Raw genomic sequence first — 23725 nt, forward strand, 5'->3', positions numbered from 1 at the left:
AGTGTTGTCTTAGCAATTTTTGTTTGTTTGCTTTTCTTGTTTTGCTGAGGAAAAAACCAAGCATTCTGTTTTGAACATGTTAAGTTTAGTGTGTCATCATTACTCGTATAAACAGAGATTCAGGCAATATTTGGGGCTCATGAAAAGGTTCAAGGTTAAATTATAAATTCCATGTCATCAGTACATAGGAGCACACAGGTAGGATTTAAATTGGATTAAATCATCTATAGAGAATGCAAAGATATGAAAGACAAAGAAGAAATAGGACAGAGCACTAGAGCATTTGAAGACTTTGAGGTCATGAAAAAGCTAAGGAATCAGGAAAGGAGAATGAGAGGAACAAGCAGCTTTAGAAGAGACACCAACAGAAAACGTTGTCCTTAAAGACAAGTGAAGTAATGTTTCCACGGAAGTCTGATAACAGAGTCTCACGCTGTGAAGGTCAAGCACGTATGGAGAGGAGAGAAAAATGAGCACTGGATGCAGTGAAAGGCAATGTAGTTATCATATTAACACAAGTTATTCAAGTGAAATGCCACAGGCCAAAGTCCTATGGGACTGGTTAAAATCAAACGAAGACTTCTAGGAATACGGGCTACTGAGCAAATGTCTATTTCCCTCCCTACCAAAGTTTTGCTAAGATGACAGGGAGAATTTTTAAAAGGTATACACTTACAAGGTGGAAGACCAAAGGCGGACAGCAAATCACAGCAGGTCCAACATTTAAACACATTTTAGAATTTAGAAAGTGTAGACAGAAAACCCAATTAAAAATTAGAGAAAGCTAAACTCTAACTGCTTGAGGGGCTGAATGTAAGAAAATCCATTTGATCCCAGAATCCCCAGACAGGGGAGAGATGGGGCTGGAAGAAGGTTCGTGGTGCCTCTGTTTACACCTCACGCAGGTTCTCTTTTGTCCGACCAGACGGTTCCCCGCTAGCGAACATTTTCATCTACATCTCACTGTTACCTTTTAACTTAGAGGACTGCTCGACAGATGAATGTTAGCACAATATAAATGCACATCTGTGATTATCTCAAAACATCTTCAATACTCTTTTTCATGTATATCATCTACGTTTATTTTACATTTTATTCTCCTGTGTCTCCGTCATATTCAATATGTTCTTAAACTTACGCCCAATGGTGGCCGTCTTTGAATGTCTTTTAAATGGACATTTATAGCAAGCACAAAATAAAAAAAATCTGATTAAATAATGATCAACTCAATACAAATATTGATGAAGCTATCTCAAGAAGCATGAACCTCTTCAAAGATTTATCTCTATGTATGTGTTGGCTCATGTTTCTTCCACAATGTAGTAAGTAAATATTTATATCAACATAGAAACCTAAGACATAGCTCTTGGCTGGGGTGAATGTACACAAATCCCTCTCTCTGTATTTGTAAGTCACCCAGTTTTCAGTCTGTGACCTAATTAATGAGCATCCCCTGTACGCTAGGACCGACTACATGTGTCTGGCCACCGTGGGCCAGGAGCACCACAAGGGAAGGGACTTCAGTTTATTCCCGACGTAACTGCTGCCCTTATAAGAAGAACATCTTGCACATCACATGTGCTTGAGAAAGAGTCTGAGTTCATTGGAACTAAATTTCAAAAACAGAAGCAGAGCACAGACACACAAGAGCATAATATTTGAAACTTTTGCAGTGGGTGTCCGCAGATGGTCATGAATGCCCACGGCCTATGAGAAGTCTCTCATAAGAATTTGCTGGATCAAATGCCAGTTTTATATTTGTTTTTTGAGAAACATTCATGCTGCACCACTTTGCATTTCTACCAATTTCTCCACATCCTCACCAACTCTTGTTACTTATTTTTTCTGATGCGTTACCCTAACAAGTAGGAGGTCATATCTCCTTGTAGTTTTTAACTGCATTTTACTGATCATTAAAGGTGGTGAGCCTCTCTTCCTATACCCCTTTGAAAAAAAAATAGTCAGTTTTAAAACTTTAAAAAGCCAATCCATTTAGGAATAATTCACCCTAAAATTAAATAAACCTCTGCTTTCTTACACAACAATCTGCGGAACAATGAAAGGTATAGAAAGACACGGAGCCTGTTTATTGGTTGCAGACTCCGTGTGCACATCCTTTTGGGCAGTGGAAGGTGCAGGAAGGGGCTAACTGGACAAATGCGGTCGAGAAGCATCCGGACCCACTGGGAGCCCCTACGAGGCTCATGACTGCCTTCCACCTGCTCATGTAGCTTTGTGATGCTTTGGCTTGTGGGCCTCTGACCCAGGGCCAGGGCCAGGGCAGCCTCCTGGGAGCCCCACCTCCTGTGGCTTCACAACTCAGCCATGGTGTTTTTTGAAACGGTGCCTTGACATCCTCATTACACTGCAGTCAGGTGCAGACCCCTGTGTGAGGGATCCATACTGAAGATCAACTCTGAGACTTCACCTTTTCTGGAAAATTAAATCATATGAATTCTTTGGTGACGCAAACCACATTATAAAGTATTTGTGCACCTGGTGTAAAGCATTTTCATGAAAACATTAGAATTATTCCGTATTTTCTATCTAAGTACCCACTTGTAAGCTCAAGGCTCTTTGCTTATCTAAGAGAGAAAGCATATCTTAAAATCAATATTCATCCCTTAGTTAAACTTCAAATATTAGAGAACTCTAATTACGTGAGTTCCTTTGTAACCACAAGGGAAAGTGAAAAACTGAATGTTTTGAAAGCATTACATTTAGAAAGTTAAAATTAATTCCTGAACACTAAAACCAATGTTGAAAAACAAAAGTGTATTCATTGCATCTCCACCAATATCTTACTGAATAAATTGAGCTAAGAAAACTAAACCTGGTATGTTTCTGTGGCTTATTTTCGTTCCGCAGGGACAAAACATAAAATTTTAGGAATTTGAACTTTAAATCATATACTCATACTTATTACTGATACTTATTAAAAAATTGTCCTGTGATATTTATAATGGAGTTTGAAGATGACTAATACAAGTATTCATCCAGGAGCATTCCATCTAAACTATAAAAATACTGTAAACACAATGAATGGAGATCTGAAGTAATGCTGCACACAAAAGTCGTTTATTCCAAGTTTTGATGTCTGATGCTAAGTAAACAAAGATGGTAACCCCTCCTCCCCTCCCCCATTTTTCATACAACTTCTTTGTATGCTTCCTAGTCTTAAAGGTTATGTGTACATATACATTTAGACACGTACGCACCACATACACATTTTAGTTGGACTTCTTAAGAAGCTAGAAAAAGAACAACAGTCACTCCCCCAAACCCCGGAAAATTAATGCAAAATTCAGGTACATAGGCCAATGCTAACTACCAGGGGGGGAACACATTCCCTACTTAAAAACATATTTCCAGGTCAATATGCAAACATCATTTGAAAGCTTTCTTTCTTTGAAAATAAAGATATTGCTCTTGACAGGCTTTGCAAATATCAGCTGTGTTGGTGTAACATGTTTGCAAGCAAACCAAATTTGGGGGCCAAAGTAGATTTTTATAATGAACCTATATATGAGTCTTAAATAAGACTCAAAGGCACGCAGATGGTTCTGCAGGTGGCGATGACTTGACAACCAGAGCTATTCAAGGAGCACGTGTGAGTGTCTTGAAGGAACAACGGACACGCAGCTGCTCTAGGAATTCTCCAGTCCCTCGAGCTGACATCTCCCGTCAATCATTTGGCCGCTAGTTTGTCTCCAACGGTCTCAACGTGTCACATCCTCTTGACGGTCCTTTTGTCCCCATCCCTGAGGGTACATGCTTAACAGGTATATTAATATGTGTGGGGGGGAAGGTTGGAGGCCGTCAGAGCGTGGAAGAAGGCAGGAACTGACGACCCGGGGGAGAAAGGAGACCTTTGCTAGTAAATGCAATTAGGCTTATCACCTTCGTCCTAAGGGCAGGCGAACATCAGATGTTTAACCGTCGTTCCATGGGTAACCCTGGATGAACCAAATAAACCAATCCTTTTGTCTCTAAAACAGGTCACCTATTCCAGATGCGGTCACAATCTCAGCCGTGGGTATTTCTAATGAACATACAAAGTGTCCACATATCTTTGGTAAACTGTTTGGTTTTGACAAATTTCTGTCTAGACAAATAACCAACTTTAGTGCTCCAATTATAGACAATATCATCAAACCATCATAAAAAAAAAAAACCTTACCATTCTTTGAAAGTGAAACTCATGAACCCTGCCATTCCCCCAGGTGACCTCAGCTGTCTCATGCACAGGCCCAGCAAAAACAGTTGCGATTTTAGAGCTGGGCCAGCCTGCACAGGGTGTTAGCAAAACATGGGGCTTCCAGTGGGATGCGGCGCTCCCACCAGCTACAGATTCCTGTGTTGTGGTTCCCAGAAAGAGGTCAGAACAGGCCTGTTCGCTGAAACCTCCTGAGCGCAGGGGTGTGAGTTTCCTGCCCTCTGACTTTAGCAGGCGCAACAGTTGCCTGATTCTCACTCAGCACAAACAAACGACCCAACTGTCCCTTGCCGCAGCTTTTCCACCGACGACTGCACACGCCTTTTACCGACACTCGCCGTGGTGAGAAATAAGGTCCTTCAGGCTGTGATCCCATACATGGCTAACAACCAGGTTTTCCATAAGTACTCCCAACAACCATCCTACCTTTTTAAATCATGAATGCACTATTTTGTGTACGAAGCACAATTGGAATATTACAATAATGAGTAGGCTTTTGTGAAAAATAGAAGAGGGTCCCTGAACAAGATTGTTTTCTTATTGCCATTCCAAGTGACATAAAGGGTGACTAGCGTTTTAGGGAAAACTTGGCCTTTAGCAGATTCTTTAGTCCGTCTGTGACTGATGAACTGTTGAAGATGTGATCTTTTCAAAAACTACTCTTGGAAATGACTCTATACATTATTTTACTCAATTTTTATAGAAATGTGTATATATATCACACCAAAGGGAATTCTCTGACCTCAGTCAAGTGTGGTAACGGTATACTTGTGAAAAGTCATGATTTTCTATGTTACAAATCTCTACTCCATTTCTTGAAATTAATTACATATGTGATTGATATTTATGTTAATAAATATCAATTTGCTCTGTTTAGACTTCATAAAACAGTTACATCCTAATTATTAATATTCCATGAAGCCTGGAATCACTGTGTCCATATCCTATAATCTTTGTAAAAAACTTTTACCTCCAAAAGTTCTAATATTCTCAACTGCTCCTCCATAAAACTTCCTACTTTTGCTGTGTGGTTCTCAGAGGTGGTTCTATTCCATGGGTGTATTCATACTCTGTGATGATCACAACCCCGGGCAATGGTCCCACGATTTTTAAAGTGTGGTTGAGTAGTTTTTACATTTTTATTTTCAAAATCTGTATGAGAAATGGAGTTTTCATGTTTTCCTGAGGTGGGAGTTCATAAGAAAATAAAGGGACATGATCATTGGAAAACGATCTACAATGATGCCAGGAGGAACTTCTGAGAAGAATCTGGACTTTCAGAGCGAGCATGAGACATCTGAGAGTCTGGCTCGGCTGGCCCCGAAGGCTGGGCCACGTGAGGCGCACACCTGGGCGAGGAACACAGACGGAAGCATGCGAGTGTCTGAGGCGAGGCTGTATTTTTACTTTGTCAAGACTATTACTTGTTGCTGGATTAATACAAGCGGTTTTCAGAAGGTTCAGATACTCTATAAACCCCAGGAAAATAACAATAGAAAATTAGATCCTATGTTATTATTTAAGCCTTCAAAAATCATGAGCGTTACCGTCAATGAAAAATGACAGTTGCGTTTGGGGATGTCAGCGTGAAAAATGACACATTCAGGACACAGGCTGCAAATTCCTTGCGAATATTGTCTGATGTGATAGGTAACTAGAAACTTCCGCACCAAAGCTGCTGGAGGATTTCCAGAATGTATGACTGATTTATTTCCCCTGTAAATAGCGTGTTCTCCGCCTGGCTTCCAGAATTAAGACCTGCAGTCCGTTGTTGGGTGTTGGGATGGGGGAGGGGAGGACTGAATTTAAAATCTTGAACCTCATTCAAAAAACTAAACCGGGTGTTAAGTATTTTCAGTGTTAAGCATTTATTTTAGGTTTGCATTTTGGGCTGAATTAAAATAGCCTTTTGTATGTTAAAAATTCTTCCTTTGATATATATCATATGTCCACGCTAGTAGCTATTATAGAACTTGAAATGCGAAGGTATTATTACTTTGTTTCAACTTATTGTTTTGTATTAAAAGCAACCTTTGAAAGGCTCGTTTTCCCAGGTGGATTGACTGCCAGTTGTGGTCTGGGCGGCAGGGAGCTTCCTGGAGCTTCCTCCTTTGGAGGGAAAGGGTTTTCCTGGCCCCCTGATTTTGCATGCCTCCTTTTTAAATGACAGTTTTTTATGCTTCGGTCTGTTCCAGCTCCCTGTGGGCCAGGGTCTGAGGCACACAGGCCCTTTCTGGGGTGTCATTAGCACACCAAAGCTAGTCCTGAAGTGTTCAGCATGCTCCCTACTCTCCGACAGGGGCTATCTCCTTATTTCGGGAGGCGGAACACTTCCCTTTCTTGTCTGAGGTTTCATCTCAGGCCACAGCCAAACATCACCCCACACTTCTGTGCTGGGACTGGAGCCGAGTCTTTCAAAGGCAGCCCGATCTACTATACCAACTTGAATCTTATCTGTTTAGCATCAAGTCAGAGAAAGGGTATTGATCAAATATTTAAAATATTGCAAATGGGTTCATATAATAGTGCAGATTTTTCCCTCCATAAATATTGTGAACAGCAGCAGGCAGATCAGTTACCCTTACCATGAGAAGAATTATCACACTTTTTCTTTTTTTCTTAAGATTTATTTATTTTATTTTTAGAGAGGGAAGGGAGGGAGAGAGAGAGAGAGAGAGAGAAACATCAGTGTGCGGTTGCTGGGGGCCGTGGCCTGCAACCCAGGCATGTGCCCTGACTGGGGATTGAACCTGCGACACTTTGGTTCGCAGCCCACACTCAATCCACTGAGCTACACCAGCCAGGGTGAATTAACATGCTTTTTCATATTGGCAATTGAATAAAAAAAATGTGAGGGTCATTTTAACTTAAGTTTTACTTGTGCTTTGTGCTGTATTTATTTATCCAATGCAGCACACTTGAACCATTTTCAAGATTAAGTTATTACAAAAGAATGAAATATTGCTTTTTGATACTTTCCTATTCACAAATAAATGTGTCAAGCTTCCCTTCCCACACATTTCTCAACGGCCCCACCCCCGGGGGTGGGCTGGGGGGAAGTGTATGCACATGTGTAGCTTCCATCATTGGTGCTGGACATGAGTCTTTTTTTAATTATTATTATTATGGTAGTTTTGTTGTCTACGATAATTTCATAATTTTAAATCACTATAACCCAACTTTAACCAATGCTAAGTAAGTTTCTGTTAATCTCGCTTCACTGTCAGCCCTAACCTGTTCTTTTACAGATGCTGCATCCTGAACTTTACATTATGTTTGATTTCTTAATTGGTGAGAGTGTTACATACATGAGTTTTAAACTGGGTACACATGTGATCTATTTTTGGATTTGCTCCAACTTATTACAGATTTAAAAGTATATTATCTTCTGCCTGTTTCCATGAAAGATAACTTGTTTACAGGTAAAATTCTTCAGTCTTAACCTTTATCCTAAGCTCTGCTGTATTACTTTACTATGTTCTTGAATGTGCTGTTACGTAGCCAAAGTGGAGAGGCTGGTGTAAAATATTATGACCGGTTACTGTGGTCTGCTCTCAAAATCATATGTTCTTCCCTGTCCCGATCTTTGCAGGTGCTTTTCGGAGACACCGAGTCTCCGAAAAGCACCTGCCGTTGGCAGAGGGGCACTCTAAAATGAGAGACAGAGTCTTTGTGTGAAGAGCAATATGATCGGGGAGAGCAGGGATGAGTATTATTAGAACCGTGTTATCACAGGGATTTTAGGGATTCGTACAGACTTTTCATTCAGATTGTCGGGAACCCCGCGATGGCTTAGTCTAACACCCCGACCGCGTACCCCTGAGAAATGCCTGATGGAAACCCAGGCCCCACAGAAGATCTGCCTGCTGGTCACAGCAGAAGGCACCAGCCCCAGCAAGACGACAGAGTCTTCAGATATTACAGGTTATGAGGTCCTGGGAAAACCACCACAGAGGAGCCCTGAAAAATACCACCACGGGTCCAGGAAAAGAACATTTTGACTTCCAGGGATGCTAGTCTCAGAAAGCCGTCTTTCCTTCTGTTCTAACATCAGAAGGACATTTTGGACCTCTGCCGGTAATATGCAAAGAAGCATGTAAGCGCGCAAACGTCTTTAAAGGAACCCCCGCAGGAGATGAAGAGGCCAGAGCGAGAACAGAGACGTCATTAAAAGAAAGGGCGGTGCATGAGCTCAGGGAGGACTCCCAGGGAGCCAGAGGGGCAGTAATGAAACACAGACCAGCCTGGAGGCCGCCGGAAATAGAACTGACACTTCGAACAACCGTAGCAAGGCATGGAGGACAATGCTGAGAAAGATCTCTTAGAAAGGAAAAGGGAAAAAAATTAAAATAATGAAAGCAAGGTGATGGTCTGATGGACAGAACGACATGGTGCAAACTATGAGTCAGAGGTGCTGGGGAACAATTCACATACATAGAAAATAATGAGCAACTCGGTGGGAAAAAGTCTTAGATGAGGAGAAAAGAGATGTATGCTTGGAGACTTCAACGACTCCACAATTTCCAGATGAAACTAAGGACTTAAAACAACAGATAAATGCTGGCAAATACATAGAGACTGCCTTAAAATATGCATTTAACACAGCTCTTAAAAATGAGGGAACAATGCTTTTGCATCTCCCATCTCCAGCAACCAATTTACTCCGACAATGAAGAAAGCTGACAGAGAGCCAGAACGGAAAAAAAATGAGTGCCAAATTACTCGGTTCAAAGAAATTTACATTTTGAACTTACAGTGGCGATCCCTTCTATTATGAGTCAGCAGCAACACACTGGACAAGGCAACGGTGCATGTTCTGAAAAAGGGCTACCTTCTCACCCCCACGCGGGAAATGGGAACTTGAAGCCCAATAAAATAAAATGGATCCTATGAAAAGAGGCCGAGGCAACATGGAATGTCGTATAAACAGCTAAGTTGGCAAAACCTTGGTGTGACCTTAAAGAACTATACTTGTTAGAATTATTTCCAAATCAATAACCATTAGGTCCAAACAATGTTGATTTATGCCTTTCTGAAAGGTAAATGGCTCAAACAAAATCGTGGCAATAAAATCTTCCTCTCTAACGGTATCCATTTCAACGGGAAGCCAATAAATCTGACTTTCACGAAAAGCCAATAAATAATGAAAAGCCGGGCATTTTGTTTTTAATCAGCAAAAATTTAAATGCGTTGTCAGTATTGCCAAAAAGTTCTGCGCTTGGTCATTGATATGTAGAGCGTGTAGTTTCAAAAATGAAGAAGCATGTATTTCTTCAATATTACAATATGATCTGAGAATTCTAGATGTTTATATGTATTCTCTAGTTTGCAAATATATAATAAAATATATATATAAGTTTATATGTAGTCTCTAGTTTGCAAATATATAATAAAAATATATATCTGAATCTGGAGGATAATATTCACAATTACTTCTGAGAGAAGAAATAACATATTCCCCATCTCATCTTTACACTCCCATTCCCCTCAATTTTTTTTTTAAACAGAGGTGTTGCTACGGGAACATTAAATGCATAATATGTCTGTGATTTTTATGTCATACAGTTTTTACCATTCTACCATCTTATACCTCATGGGAGAGTATGTTGCCTAATTAAATATGTCATATTATAAAACTCAGAAACAAGTGCAATTTCTGAAAACACGGAATCTCAGTCGTGTGAAGGGTGCACCTGAAAAGCACCACGAGAAGGAGATGAACCCGAAGGTGCATTCGGTTGTGTCTGGGCAGTCCATGTTTCCTTCTCGTCATGTCAGCTTTGATGGCCAAATAGAGATGTTTACTTCAGATCTGACTTTTATCAGAGGTCAGGCGAATCACAGAAAGAAATGCTTCTCAAACATCTCATCAGCCGCTTTGGCTCTTCATTAGTTACTTTCCCAGCAGTCAAATTTAATCATGAGAGAGAGAAACATCAATGCCGTGACCCAAACGGAAAACCACGGCAGACAGCTAGGTGTCGGTGCTGCTGCGTAGGTTGCCGTTGACTCTTAAACACAAGCAGAGTCCCAGTTTCAGAACCCCACAGATGCAGTTCAAGGTTATACTAGCACAATATGGGGACGGAGGGTGAGGCTCAGTCCTACAATGTCGGGCCCTCACCATCTACATTTTTGCTTGAGCTAAGATTCATACAAGGGTCTAAAAAATCGGCTGAATGCACCTATTCTGGATGATAGAAGTCAAAGGGTAGAAGTCAAAGGGTACCAGTTTCTGGGAAAGGAAGAATACACGCACAGAGAACAGGTCATAACCTAGTATTTAAATTATATCATTGTAATATAGTTCAGTATTATATGCAACTTTCTCTTATCAAGAATTTGCTACTTCAACCGTTAAAAGGGATCATGTTGAAGTATTAACAAAAAGCCATCATTTAATTTTATGAAGCAAGGAACTTATTTGTTTGGTTCCTGCTTTTGAAACCAATCTATAAAATGAAACAGTTCAACCTCACTGTATAATTTATAAGAAATCAAATTAATGGTGCTATAAACTATCAAATACGTTGATCCCGTTCAGATGATGGCCTTACAGGATTTTTTTTCTCATAAAACTTATACCTGAGCAATATGTCTGACAGAACTACAGAGTAACATGGTAATTACTAAAATGTCTCAGAAAATAGGTAACTTATACCACATTATGGATTATTCCATAGCCCAGAACATTAGTTTGAGTAGCTATTTTTTTTTAATTTTTTTTTAGATTTTATTTATTTATTTTTTAGAGAAGGAAGGGAGGGAGACAGAGAGAGAGAGAAACATCAATGTGTGGTTGCTGGGGACCATGACCTGCAACCCAGGCACGTACCCTGACTGGGAATTGAACCTGCGACACTTTGGCTCACAGCCCGCGCTCTATCCACTGAGCTATGCCAGGCAGGGCTGAGTAGCTATTTCTAAAAGGGCAGTATATTCACAAATTCTCATGAACTTAGTAACTTTAAATAAAAACATTCCTGGAATTGTGATGGAAATTTGTTTAAATAATACACTCAGTGTGACTATTGCTTAATTAATTGATTTAAAATACATGTGATATTCTATGTGCATAGGTTCCACTCATTTACATGCAAGTTTAAGAGATCAAGTCATATAAAAATTAATTTTGGAAATTTTATTATATCTTGCTTAAAAACAGTCATTTTAATAAATTATTAAACTGAAAAAGAGGAGGATTTCATTTTCAATGAGGAAAAATATTACAGAAAAATGAATTCAGTCATATGCATAAACTTGCAAGTAAACCATTTTCTTTCAAGAATTTCTTACTGCATAACTGTATTGTTTTTCTGTCTAATGCAAATTAAGTGAATATTAATCTACATTATTATTCATTTTCCTCTAAAATGTCACTCAAAAGCTTATCTGCATTGCTGAAAGAATTGAAAAATAATAATTTGCGCAAAAACCCATGAGCCCTACTGGGCATTCATTTTTAGTATAAAATAAAAACCAAATAATGCTATTGAGAGATATATACTCAAGGTTAAACGCAAACCCAGGAACAAAGCACATTCAAGTTCATCCCTACACAAATACATACACAAATAGAAAGAGTGATGCATTGGGCATAATCAAAATTCAAATCACAAATATGCAAATCTCAACAGATTTCTATCAAACAGAACCTTTCTCTCCACATCTTGCTACGGTTCTCATTCACTTACAAGTCAGATGATGTCTCACTTAACACAGCTTTCACACTTAAAGTCCAGAAATTATATCTTAAACATAACATGGAAGTCGAGGAACTTTACTGCAGTTGGCAATAACGGAATGCCCCATTGCCACTCAGAGATATATTTCCCCGATTTCCAAAGTGAGTGACTTTGGAAACCACGACACGGAGCTGGCAATTTGTGAATTCAAAATAGTCCGCTCGCCCTCTGGGTCATTCAAAAATTGGTGATGCTCGGAATGCGCGTCACTCACACAAACTGAACACTGTGATTTGAAGGTATTACCCTTTGACCGGACAGTCATCAGGAAGTCCCAACTCTTCGTGTCTCCAATGTGACACTGAAGGAGCTGGGGGTTTCAGGACCGCCACCTTCTAAAGGAGACAAGAACTCCCTGCCTCGGCTTGCAGTTCTACTGCCTGTTTGAGGAGGGGGGAATGGAGTGGCTGTTAAAGCTTCCATCTCTGTAGGACTCATCAGGGGCAGGAACTGTTATCCGCGCTTCTCAACCAACATCTACTTTAACGTATCTGTGCAATTCCTGTGTCTGCCATGAGAGGAAGGGAAGAATGGAACTGTTGAGGCTTAGCGTGGACCTTCCACGAACTGCCATTGACCAATGACTCACAATAATGATCACACCTGGTGTTTGGGACTACAACCGGGAACGGCTTGTTGTGTCAATCCGTTTGTGAACACAGTTTACAAATGTTTCCTTTCCATTTCTGTAAGAAATGCATACTTTATAGGAACCATTTAATAAGCACAGGTAATGATCAAATCACATTTATTGAAAAGAGGCCATAGAGACGAACAAATATTTTAGAATATGTCTTGTTACCAGGATCGCTCCTGAAGGATTGAGAAGTTGGGAATATTGTTCCAAATTAGAACTAGAGAAAGTGGAGAAATTTAACTTCATCTTATTACTACCCTGGTGCACATCTTCATCAGACCACTGTCAATGTCCGGCTGCCATCCTGGTTTCTACTGTCATTGGCTCTCGAATCCATTGTCTTCACAGTGCCAAATGATCTTTTAAAAAGTAAACCACATCCTCCCACGATCCTCTGATCGTAAACTTGAACAAACTCTCCTTGTATTTAGAATCACACCCGAACTCAACTCTGGCATTAAACGTGCTCAAAATCTAGCTCCTGGGTCTTTCTGACTTCATGGGACACCAGGTGTGTGGTCCTCAGGCTTGTAGGCTCTTTCTCTAATTAGTGGCTGTGATCTCCTCTGAGTGGGATCATCTTTCTTTCAGCTTTTGAATGGCTCATGCTTACTTTTCGGATCTCGGTTCAACTCCCGCATTTTAGAGATACCGCTTCTTACTGTCATCTTGACAGATTTGTCAAATGGGCCAGCCAGGTTTTTACATTACAGTACATGAGATGCGGACACACACAGTGCTCTCAGCAGGAGGACGGTGCAACCTTGACATCCAGACAGCCTGGGGGAGAACCAAAATATCATTTCCATAAACTAGAGGATGAATGGGAGGCCTGAGTGCTCCGATGTGAATGACCAACAACCAGGTGAGTGGGTACGGGTGCTAGAAGGTACACGCTCACAAATTCCAGCTCTTCATAGGAGGGCATTCCTCATAGTTATACCTGCACACATGTGGATTCGGTTATCTTGGGATGGGGTGAGTTCTCACTCACCTGGAACATTGAAAGAAAGGGTTGATGATCACTTGGCCGTGATATTAGAAATGCTGATTAGAAAGCAGGACTTAAATATCTATGCTTGAGTAGGTGAATCTTAAGGGCATTTTCAATCCTTAGAATCTTTGATTATATTTTTTAAAAGTCTCACTTTAAAAAGAAAATAACTGCATAGAAATTTATCATCCCTCAGTTTCCTTTAATAAGCATGGAAAGTATTCTTACATGGGGTGAAGCGCTATCTCTTACATGGGGCATCATCAGTTAGTGATGACTGCCAAAGATTACTTTTCATACAATGGTTAATCTTCAAGAGAGTCCATTTGGTGAACAAAAACCTTATCAGTTTTCACCGGGGGGGGGGGGGGTGTTTGTTTAAATCTAATTTTCTATTATGTGTTAGGATAATGGTCATGTGTTTCTTTAAAAGAAGACAGAGCACAAGGCCACAGCACAACAGAGCTTTGCTGATGTGAAGCTAACAGGGGAGCTAGTTTAATTAGTCACTGCTATTATCTATTTAAGCAAATAGCCGGGCTGAGTAAGGTCTGCTTGAAAAAGGACATGCAAGTGAAGGGTGAAGCCACTGTCTTTGCCTTTGCCCAGCTGCCACAAAGGAAGGGAATGGGCAGCGGGCACCTTAGTGGAAAAGGGAGGAAGATGACTAAAAAAGGGGGAGACAGTCAAAAAGTAACCGCGTGCCAGCAGGATATATGTAGAGATGGGGTACGGGCACCTTAACCATAAGCCTGTGCATCAGTGAACTACTGCCGCGTACCGTGAACCCTTCTGTTTCTTGACTCTCACTAAAATATTCAGAGGACCTTTAACAGTTCTTTAACAGTAGCCAAAGAGCGTATAATTTTCTCCTTTGCCTATAATCAAAATGTTTGGCCTTTACACTTAAACTAAAACAGCTAATGTTTTCTTAGGTTTGTTGATTTAATAAAGAGTATACTTTTCATAGTGCCTTTTTCACTATATTTAGAGAAATAGATGAACGCAAAATTAAGAATATATGGACATCCTTTGTACAATGTTTCCAGCTAACAGTTGTAAACCATCTGTGCATCGACACAGATCACTGGAGACTGACAGGCAAGGCCCATGGATAAATGGCCATTTACGACCTTTACTTACAATGAGGTATAATGCAAATGACTATATTTTTATTATAAGTGTTCATTTAAATATACACAATACACCCACAAGAAAAAAAAGTAGAAAAACATGTGAAGAGGTATTATCACTTAGGGTTTTTTCCCTCCAATTTTAAACTTTGCATGTTTGGAATAGTGTCCAATTTAAAAAAAAAAAAAACATATCAGCAACCCAGAGGCCCCACAACAGTGATAACAAAAGAAACAATACTGATAATTTTGGTAATTGTATTTGGAAAAAGACCACAGAGATAATAACAGTGAAGAATTAGAATGCTTGGTAAGTTGGAACCAGAGAGAGAAAAATAATCAAATAAATTATTTGTTTGAATGCCAAAAAAAATCATAATTGTTATTTTCTCTTCTGTAAATAATTCTGTGGACTAGCAATCCTGTTCATATGCATTTTAACAGCAACAAACATGAGTGCACTGTTTGACTAAAAATTATTACTTTCACATTCTATTGTTACACAACAGTCCTTTACTTATCATCATAAGGTTATATACAATCACCGTTAAAAACTGCCTTTTCTGAATAAAGAAAGTTTTATTTCCTAAACCTTTGAATTAATAGTTCTATTTTATTTGTGACTGAACTATTTCCAATGTCCACTAATGTATAAAGTATGAATTCATAGGTATATTTGATTGTGAGTTAAAATTAAATATAGGTTTAAATTTATTAAATGGCTTAATCTCAAAATTAGACATAACTGAACAGAGCTGTTGAATAAATGCATTTAACTAAAATTTAGTATATTTATGTATAAAATCGCTACCTACAACTCTCTTCTTAATTCATCACTGCACTATAAAGTGCGCTAGCAAACTAATAGAATGATTTATAGAAAATCAACCAACTAAGAAAAACAGCTTCCTTCTCACTATAGACACCACCCTGTAACATATAAGAAATAAGAAACAGCCCTGGCTGGCATAGCTCAGTGGATTGAGTGCGGGCTGTGAACCAGGCATCACAAGTTCGATTCCCAGTCAAGGCACATGCCTGGATTGCAGGCCATGGCCCCCACCAGCAAAAGCACATTGATGTCTCTCTCTCTCTCTCTCTCTCTCTCCCTCTCTCTCTCTCTGTCTCTCCTTCTTCCTCCCTTCCCTCTCTAAAAATAAATAAATAAATATCTTAAAAAAAGGAAAAAAGACATAAGAAACAAATGAAGGAACAGTGAGAAGTTATAAAAGTTATGTTTAAGAATTCAAACAGAGTAATGTTAGATATTTCTAAAAGTTTTTATGCGACTTCCACAGAAGACAGAAGAATGAAGACAAGCAATTAACCACTATTGCTTCCCCGCCCATTCCTACTTTCAGAGTTTAAATAAATATAAATTTTGCCTCTCTACTTAATATTTTAAAGGTTTCACTCAATCTTTAGCTTGGCCTTTCTTTTTGAGATTTATTCATCTTGTTTGAGTTTATAAACCTAGGTGATTTAAATAAACTTAATCCCTAAATCAGATTTTCATATTTCCATGCAATTTCATAACCATATTTACAATTTTTATCCTTAATTCTATATGTAGTGGTTATTAATGTGGATTTTATTCTTATTGATATACTTTGATTTACATTATTACCTTATCTTGCCCAATTTCTTTCCCTTTCCAAGGTACTGTCTCCTCACCATCCTTTCTTTTTACAGATACCATAGGCAGAAGGCCAATCGTGCCTGTGTGTACACGCTAGTGTACATGTGGGGGGGGGGGATTATAGAGAGGGAATCTTTCCACCCAATCACAATGACACGTCTTCAATTCTTTGTTCCATCATCTTTTATTTGTTCCTTTCTTCCTTCATGAGCACAGTTGCCCTACAAGGTGACAGGCACACTGTCATCCACTGCCAGCCCAAAGGTGTCATTACTGTTTTATTGTATTTACAACATGTAAAGAGAGCTCTGCCAATACCCAGGTTTTGCTCAGAAATGGGGAGTGTCCGTCACTCTTTCCCATTAACTCTTTGGTTTGCTGGTGATGCTCTGATGTGTAGAGAGAGGTTAGGGCTCCATCATCAGGGGGACCCATGGTTTGAGGTGACTGGGTGTAAGTTTGTGTTACTGATGTGAGTCCCTCGTCCAGAGCTCCTGTATGTTATGAAGAAGATGAGGATTTCCGTGGCTTGGAAGAAATAATGCATTTGCTGGTGAATGTCCTGCTAAGCGTGTTTCTAACATAATAACCATGATCAGGAGACTCCAGTGTAGTAAAGGGCCTAGTGTGCTCCTAGTCCAGGCTCTGCAGCGGGAAATATTTCTCCAGAAAGGTCTGTTTTCTAAGAGTGTGCACACTTACTTTAAAAGGGCTTAGGTTCTACTTTCCATCTTCAACTAAGAGAAGCAATGATGGCTGCAAACCCAACTTTTAATATTTAACCAAATAACCAATTCAGTGTTAGCAAGCTCATCCTAGAGTTTACAAGTCCATGATCCGCTCATAAAATAATCACTTCCTGAGTCATAATGTGGTTCCAGACAAAAATCTAAAGGAATACTTCTTAATACATATTCATTTAAAAGTACAAATATACCTAAGCCTTGTTAGTCGACCCCCAAAAATGCACCTTTCAAAAAAAATGACATTTCTTTTTGCTTAAGCCCTTACAATGATCTTACTAATGTTCGGTTATAATCTTGCTCTTCTGTCTCTGAGATGAAAAGGACAATATGATTCCGGAGAAGGAGACAGATGAAGAAAGACAAATGAAAGAGATTTGACATAATTATTGTAACAGGCTTAATGTGTTTTACATTCCTAACTGATGCCTTTCAGAAGCTATGGCAGCACAATGCCGTGTGTGGAATAGTATATGACAGTAATAACAGGCACTAGTAAAATTTTTCTGATCCCTTTTGAAAATTAGGTGGTCTTTTAAAATGGTAAATCTAGTGCTTACATTGGAAAAATACCAGTTTTCTATCTATGTGTCTTAAACACAAATTCTGTATGAGAGAGACCTCTGTGAAACATAAAGTATCTAACAATTATTTTTGAAGGCAAATATGACAAACAAAAGTAAGAACAACAGCATAACACAAAAGCACCCACAAAACCATGGAAAGCTATTCCAATCCTTGGATTTGAGGTTGCCTGGTACGTCAAAAATAAAGTTAACTTCTCCAGGAAGATCTCAGAGCCATTCTATTGGATGGAGAGGCAAATAGAATTCTCTGAAATTCCGGACAATGCTAGTTAGACAAATGAAATATCTCCCACTGGCAAGATGAAAGGAATCTTCATGATTATATTTGTAGTGCTTGTTTCATAGCAACCTTCAAGGTTAACAGCATCACGAGGCAATGTTTCAAAGGTTGCATAAGACGTGCTAGTCTGGTCTGGGCTGGAGGCAAGGACAACGTATTCCACTGTCCATGAACAGACGACTTCCATACGTGCTCGTGCAGGCCACAAAGGTATGGGAAAGACATGGGAAAGTTGAGAAGCATGGGACTAATGAAGGCCCTTAGGAGAAGAGTCCCACAAATTGTAAAGGGAATATATGAGCCTTGCAAACAAATCGCAAGGTGTTGTTTCTTATTACTTTTCACTATAGCGACCCAAGTCAGTCTAATGTCTCTCTTTCACACAGCCTGGAACCTCTAAAAGCATGCCAGGCCACGTTGGCAACGCATAAGCAGTCAACAGACAAACCAAACTCCAACAATCACACGCAGGTCACACCTCAGACCTCTCTACAGAGATGCCACCAGCTGGCGGAAGTGTGCTCTGCACCCATTTGATGACACCCTGCTGAACGTCCTCCCGCAGCGGGCTGCACTAGAAGACCTCCTTGCACCTTGAATTCAAGGGGTTCCCTTCACCCAATCCGTGCAGGGAAGCCAGCTAAAGCAACAAACACGTGCCACGGAACAGAGCTGAGATCATAACATGCTATTCCCTACTGCATTTCATCCACTTAATAACAGTCATTTCATTTTTTAAAAACAATTAGAGTCAGTCTTTTTGTAGACTCGTGGCAGGGCTCTGGCTGCCTGGACTAAGGAGTTTCCTACACACACACACACACACACACACACACACACCAGCAATTCTGTGAGTCCTGATTGAGCTAGCTCAGCACCCTCAATCTCTCCCGTAAGTACGCACTGCGGAGAGAACTGACACGCTTCTCACCGTGCTGTGCAGAAGACTACGTTCGGACCAGAGGCGCAGTGCCCTCGGGTGCACATGCACGACGTGAAATAAAACACATCACAGCATTTACACAGGCGCAGACGCACACACGCAAAGCTCCAGGTTGCTTCTCCGTGCCAAACCAGTCACTGAAAATTGTCCCCTTCTGCCCTGAAGAAACAAGCCAACCAGAACTTTGGTAAGACATTCCCTGTGGCATAGGTCGACGCAGCCTTATCCACTCAGGCAACCACTGGTACAGGCCTCTAGGTATGGGATTCACTGCGATCGGGGGGCAGGCGGCCTGTGGGGTTTAATACACGATCTCTTGTGTGTGACTGATTTATAATGAAACACCAGAGAGCAGAGAACATTAAATAAAGGCCATATATCTCACCCCCCTCTTCTTTCCTGGCCTTTGCTTTCAGGCCCTGTGTATCTACTGCTACTCCAATGCCATTTCCGCTGCTTCTGAATACACAGTTACCTAACAGGTTAAAAAAATTATGAACGGACTCAACTTTCAGGGACCAGTCAAAGACACCATTCCCACTTAAGCGCAAAGAAGGTAACAGCATGGTGTCAAGTAGACAGGAAACACCATTTGGGAAAACCCACTTAACGATTTGTGCTGTTTACAACGATGAACTCAACCTCCAAGTTCATTGTAATTTACTCCACGGCAGTGACGCATTCTAGAATTTGAAAGGGAAATCAAGTGGTCACCATCACCTCATTGTTCTAGAATATGTTACAGCTGTGAGGAACAGGTTTGCGTAACACGAAAACATGACGGTGGTGAACGGTAAACAATACCCCCTGATAGGAACCCGGCCCCCTCTGAAACTCCCCCTTAGAGAAACCGATTTATACACCACCTTCACGGCAGAGATCTCCGCGACGGCCTTCCCTCGGCTTCATACCTGTATATCTTGTATCGTGTGCTAAATCCCTGCCGGCTTCTGTCCACAAAATCTGTGTATTCCTGCGAGCGATGGAAGGGTCCCTTATCAGACAGGAGCCAGTCGAAGGGGCTTGTGGCATGCTGGTCCGAGACAGCAGCGACCGCTAAAACCCAGCAATGAAGACTCAGGGCTATCCACTCCCATAGAGCCATCAGAGAGAACAGGTCAGCACCAGCTCTGCTCCGCCATATCATGCTTCCTCTGGGGACGTAGGGCCGTCATCCTCTTAGCTTTCCCTCAACACCTAGACGAAACACACAGGCGGTTAGTCAGCCCCGCGTGGTTTCTCCCGGCAACGGAGGGGTTCGGGGGGCGAATCCTTCTTTCTTTTAAATCGAATACCATGGTCTGGAATTTGACAACAGCAAAAGTAAATAAGTAAACCCAAATGATGTCTTTTTGCCCAAGCGGTATCCCTTTCACACCGGTGTCTCTCTGAGTGTGCTGGAAAATCCATCTTGAGGCTAGTGAGCCCACAGGCAGCGTGTCTCATGGTGGAGTGTGCATCCCAGCCACCATGACTGAAAGTTGTGACTAAGAATTCTTTTATTTTTTTTTAAAGATTTTATTTATTTATTTTTAGAGAGGGAAGGGAGGGAGAAAGAGAGAGAGAGAGAGAGAAACATCAATGTGCGGTTGCTGGGGGCCATGGCCTGCAACCCAGGCATGTACCCTGGCTGGGAATCGAACCTGCGACACTTTGGTTTGCAGCCCGCACTCAATTCACTGAGCTACGCCAGCCAGGGCAGAATTCTTTTCTTCTGCTAAATGTTTTAAAACATCGAACACATTCCAAATAAATAATAAATGTTTAATTATGTTATAAGCCATGTTACGCATTTTAATTCTACGTGCATTTTATTGTTGAGTGATGTTAGAGAAACGCTTTAAAATGAGTTAAAGATATTTCGGGAGTTATTTTCAGAACATAGGTAAGGTGGGATGGGATAAAACTATGGGTTTAAGAACACATACATACATACATACTTACATTTTTGTATCTGTGAGTGTGTATGTGTCTCCATAAATGAGTGAATGGATGGATGGATGTGCGGGGGGGGGGGTGGACATAGGGGTATATGTTCACTCTGATATTTTGTTTTCCATTATCCAGTTAGAAACCACCTTTCCTGATTCTTTAAACTGAATATTATTAAATCACTTCCAGCATCTTTACAACATTTAAACGTGTTCCTCTTATTACACATGAGATAAATAGGCATACCTGCATAATTCATATGCATGCAGGAACTAAGACAGTGCAGGTTATGCATAAACTATGAAACCATATATATTAATTTTAGGAGCATTCAAAAATAAAGTACCAAGAGGTGTGATCTCAGTGTGGCCGAGCAAAGGGACTTCACACGAAGCTGCTGATGCAATGTCTACATGCCACAGAAAGAATTCTACACATATGTGAGTTCTACGTTCCTTCTTCACCGTTTTTTGAATATTGTTATTTCTATCACATAATTACGCAATATATAAATTCTACCAATGAGAAAGTTTGGGTTGTGAAACTTCTTAGTCAGGAAAATCTCTTCAGAGAGCAATCAAAATGCACACTACTGGGTAAAATATATTAATTATAGTAGCTGTCACAGCGCTCTGGTGTTTGGATAAGGCAATTGATGGCTTTAATTTGCTTTCTAGATATAACGCTATAATTCATAATTTAATCCTCAGCTACTTCTATATGAGAGGCACACACAAATGATTTCACAACGATAAAGAATATCTGAGCAGGAATACAATGTGACCGGCCTGGGTCACCAAATTCACAGTCTTACCCGCCACACAACTAAAAGGACTAATACCCACATGCTATGTCAGTTGTCCCAACTGTATGGGTCACTTCACTGTGGTGATTAAAGAATGCCCTCTTTGTCAGCAACACGGGATGTCTTCCAAGTGGTACACTTCAAAAATGCTTCATCATAACATTATACAATAGAAACAGCTTGAAATATGGGCTGGGAGATGCTGGATCCCCATCAAGTATTGGTACAAACTGAACATCGTCACATGATTCAACCCACACTTTCCAATTCTGATGAAGAAGATAGATATTTTTTACATATTGTTTTTCTTATGTGGCATCTGTATCATTTTTAATATATTTTACTTACATCCATAAACTAAGAATTATGATCATGCATAATGGAATAGTATAATCGCCTTGTGACTAACAAATATTTCTTATCTTTGTTAAACACAGGTTTTTACTCCGCTGATCAAATATATTCACATGTGCTATATTTAATTGTCCTAAAATGTTATATTTCCTTAAGTAAAGAAGCAGGAATAGTGCCTAGCATGTGGCAAGGACATTAGGAGTTTTTCAAAGTATATTTCCCACTGGCATGAAATCATGTAATTATATACCTGTTTAATTTCAAATCATAAAATTAAACCTAATTCTGCTCAAGCACATGATTCTGTAAGACACAGACACTACAGAAAAAGCAGGAAAAGACTGTACTGCATGGCATTGGAGGTCCTATTCTCCAATTCTGTAGTTTTCCAATATGTAATTACCCAGGTCCACTGTTTCATTCTTTTCGTTACCAAATGTGTGAAAGAGCTTTCATGGGCCTATCCCCTAATCTCCACACTCGGGAAGATGGAAAGACTTGCTTCAATGATGTGTAAGGGAACTACTTCAAGATGTTGGTATTAGGTATTTGTTCATTTATTGAGGTTCTATTTTTTAACTTATTTTCGTCAAATTTATTGGAGTGGCATTGGTTAATAAAGTTATACAGGTTTCAGATATATAATTCTGTAACACATCATCTGTATATTGTACTGTGTGTTGGCCACCCCAACTCAAGTCTCCTTCCCTCACCGCTTACCCCTCCTTACCCTCTTCTATCCCCTCCCCCGCCCCTTCCCTCTGGTCATCGCCATACTGCTGTCTGTGTCTGTGAGGTTTTTGTTCTGCTCAGTCCGGTCACCTCCTTCACCCAGCCCTCTGACCCCCTCCCCTCTGACAGCTGTCCGTCTGTTCTCTGTATCTATGAGTCTGTTTCTATCTCGTTGGCTAGTTCGGTTTGTTCATTAGGTTCCACATACGAGTGAGATCACATGGTATATGTCTCTCTCTGACTGGCCTATTGCACTCAACATAGTGATCTGCAGGTCCATCCTTGCACTTGTAAAAGGTAAGATTTCCTTCTTTTTACGGCATGGTGGTGTCCCCTCGTGTAACTGTACCACAGCTTTTTTACCCACCCATCTACTGATGGGTACTTGGGCCGTTTCCAAACCTTGGCGATTCTAAATAACACTGCAGTGGACATAGGGGTGCATGTCATCTTTCAGATTAGTGTGTCGGGTTCCTCTGGATACATTCCCAGAGGTAGAATCACTGAGTCCATTTTTAATTGTTTGAGGAAACTCCATACTGTTTTCCACAGTGGCTGCACCAGTCTGCCTTCCCACCGACAGTGCACTAGGGGTCCCTTTACTCCACATCTTTGCCAGCACTCGCTGTTTGTTATTTTATGGATATCAGTCATTCTGACAGATGTGAGGTGATAACTCATGGCGGTTTTAATTTGCATTTCTCTAGTGACTAGAGACATTGGACATCTTTCCATACCTCTACTGGACATCCACATGTCCTCTTTGGAGAAGTGTCTACTCAGGTCCTTTGCCTATTCCTTTAATTAAATTGTTTGTTTTGGTGTTGAGTTTTATACATTCTTTATAAATTGTGGATACCAACTTCTTATCAGATATATCATTGGAAATGTGCACTCCCTTTCAATGGGTTGAATTTTTATTTCATTGGGTTCCTTTGCTGTGCAAAACCCTTTTAATTTGATGCAGTACCATTTGTTTATTTCT

At 40.3% G+C, this 23725-nt stretch overlaps 1 protein-coding gene across 1 annotated transcript in view; it reads right to left on the bottom strand.

The window, feature by feature from the left end:
* BRINP3 (BMP/retinoic acid inducible neural specific 3) overlaps positions 1 to 23725 on the bottom strand; it is a 205627-nt gene that overhangs the window by 168067 nt on the left and 13835 nt on the right. The window contains exon 2 of the mRNA XM_028531286.2: positions 19829 to 20114. Coding sequence (XP_028387087.1) covers positions 19829 to 20064 — 236 coding nt within the window. The 5' untranslated portion in view covers positions 20065 to 20114. The remainder of the gene's footprint in view (positions 1 to 19828; positions 20115 to 23725) is intronic.

This window comes from Phyllostomus discolor, chromosome 15 (genome assembly GCF_004126475.2).
Source record: "Phyllostomus discolor isolate MPI-MPIP mPhyDis1 chromosome 15, mPhyDis1.pri.v3, whole genome shotgun sequence".
NCBI lineage: Eukaryota > Metazoa > Chordata > Mammalia > Chiroptera > Phyllostomidae > Phyllostomus > Phyllostomus discolor.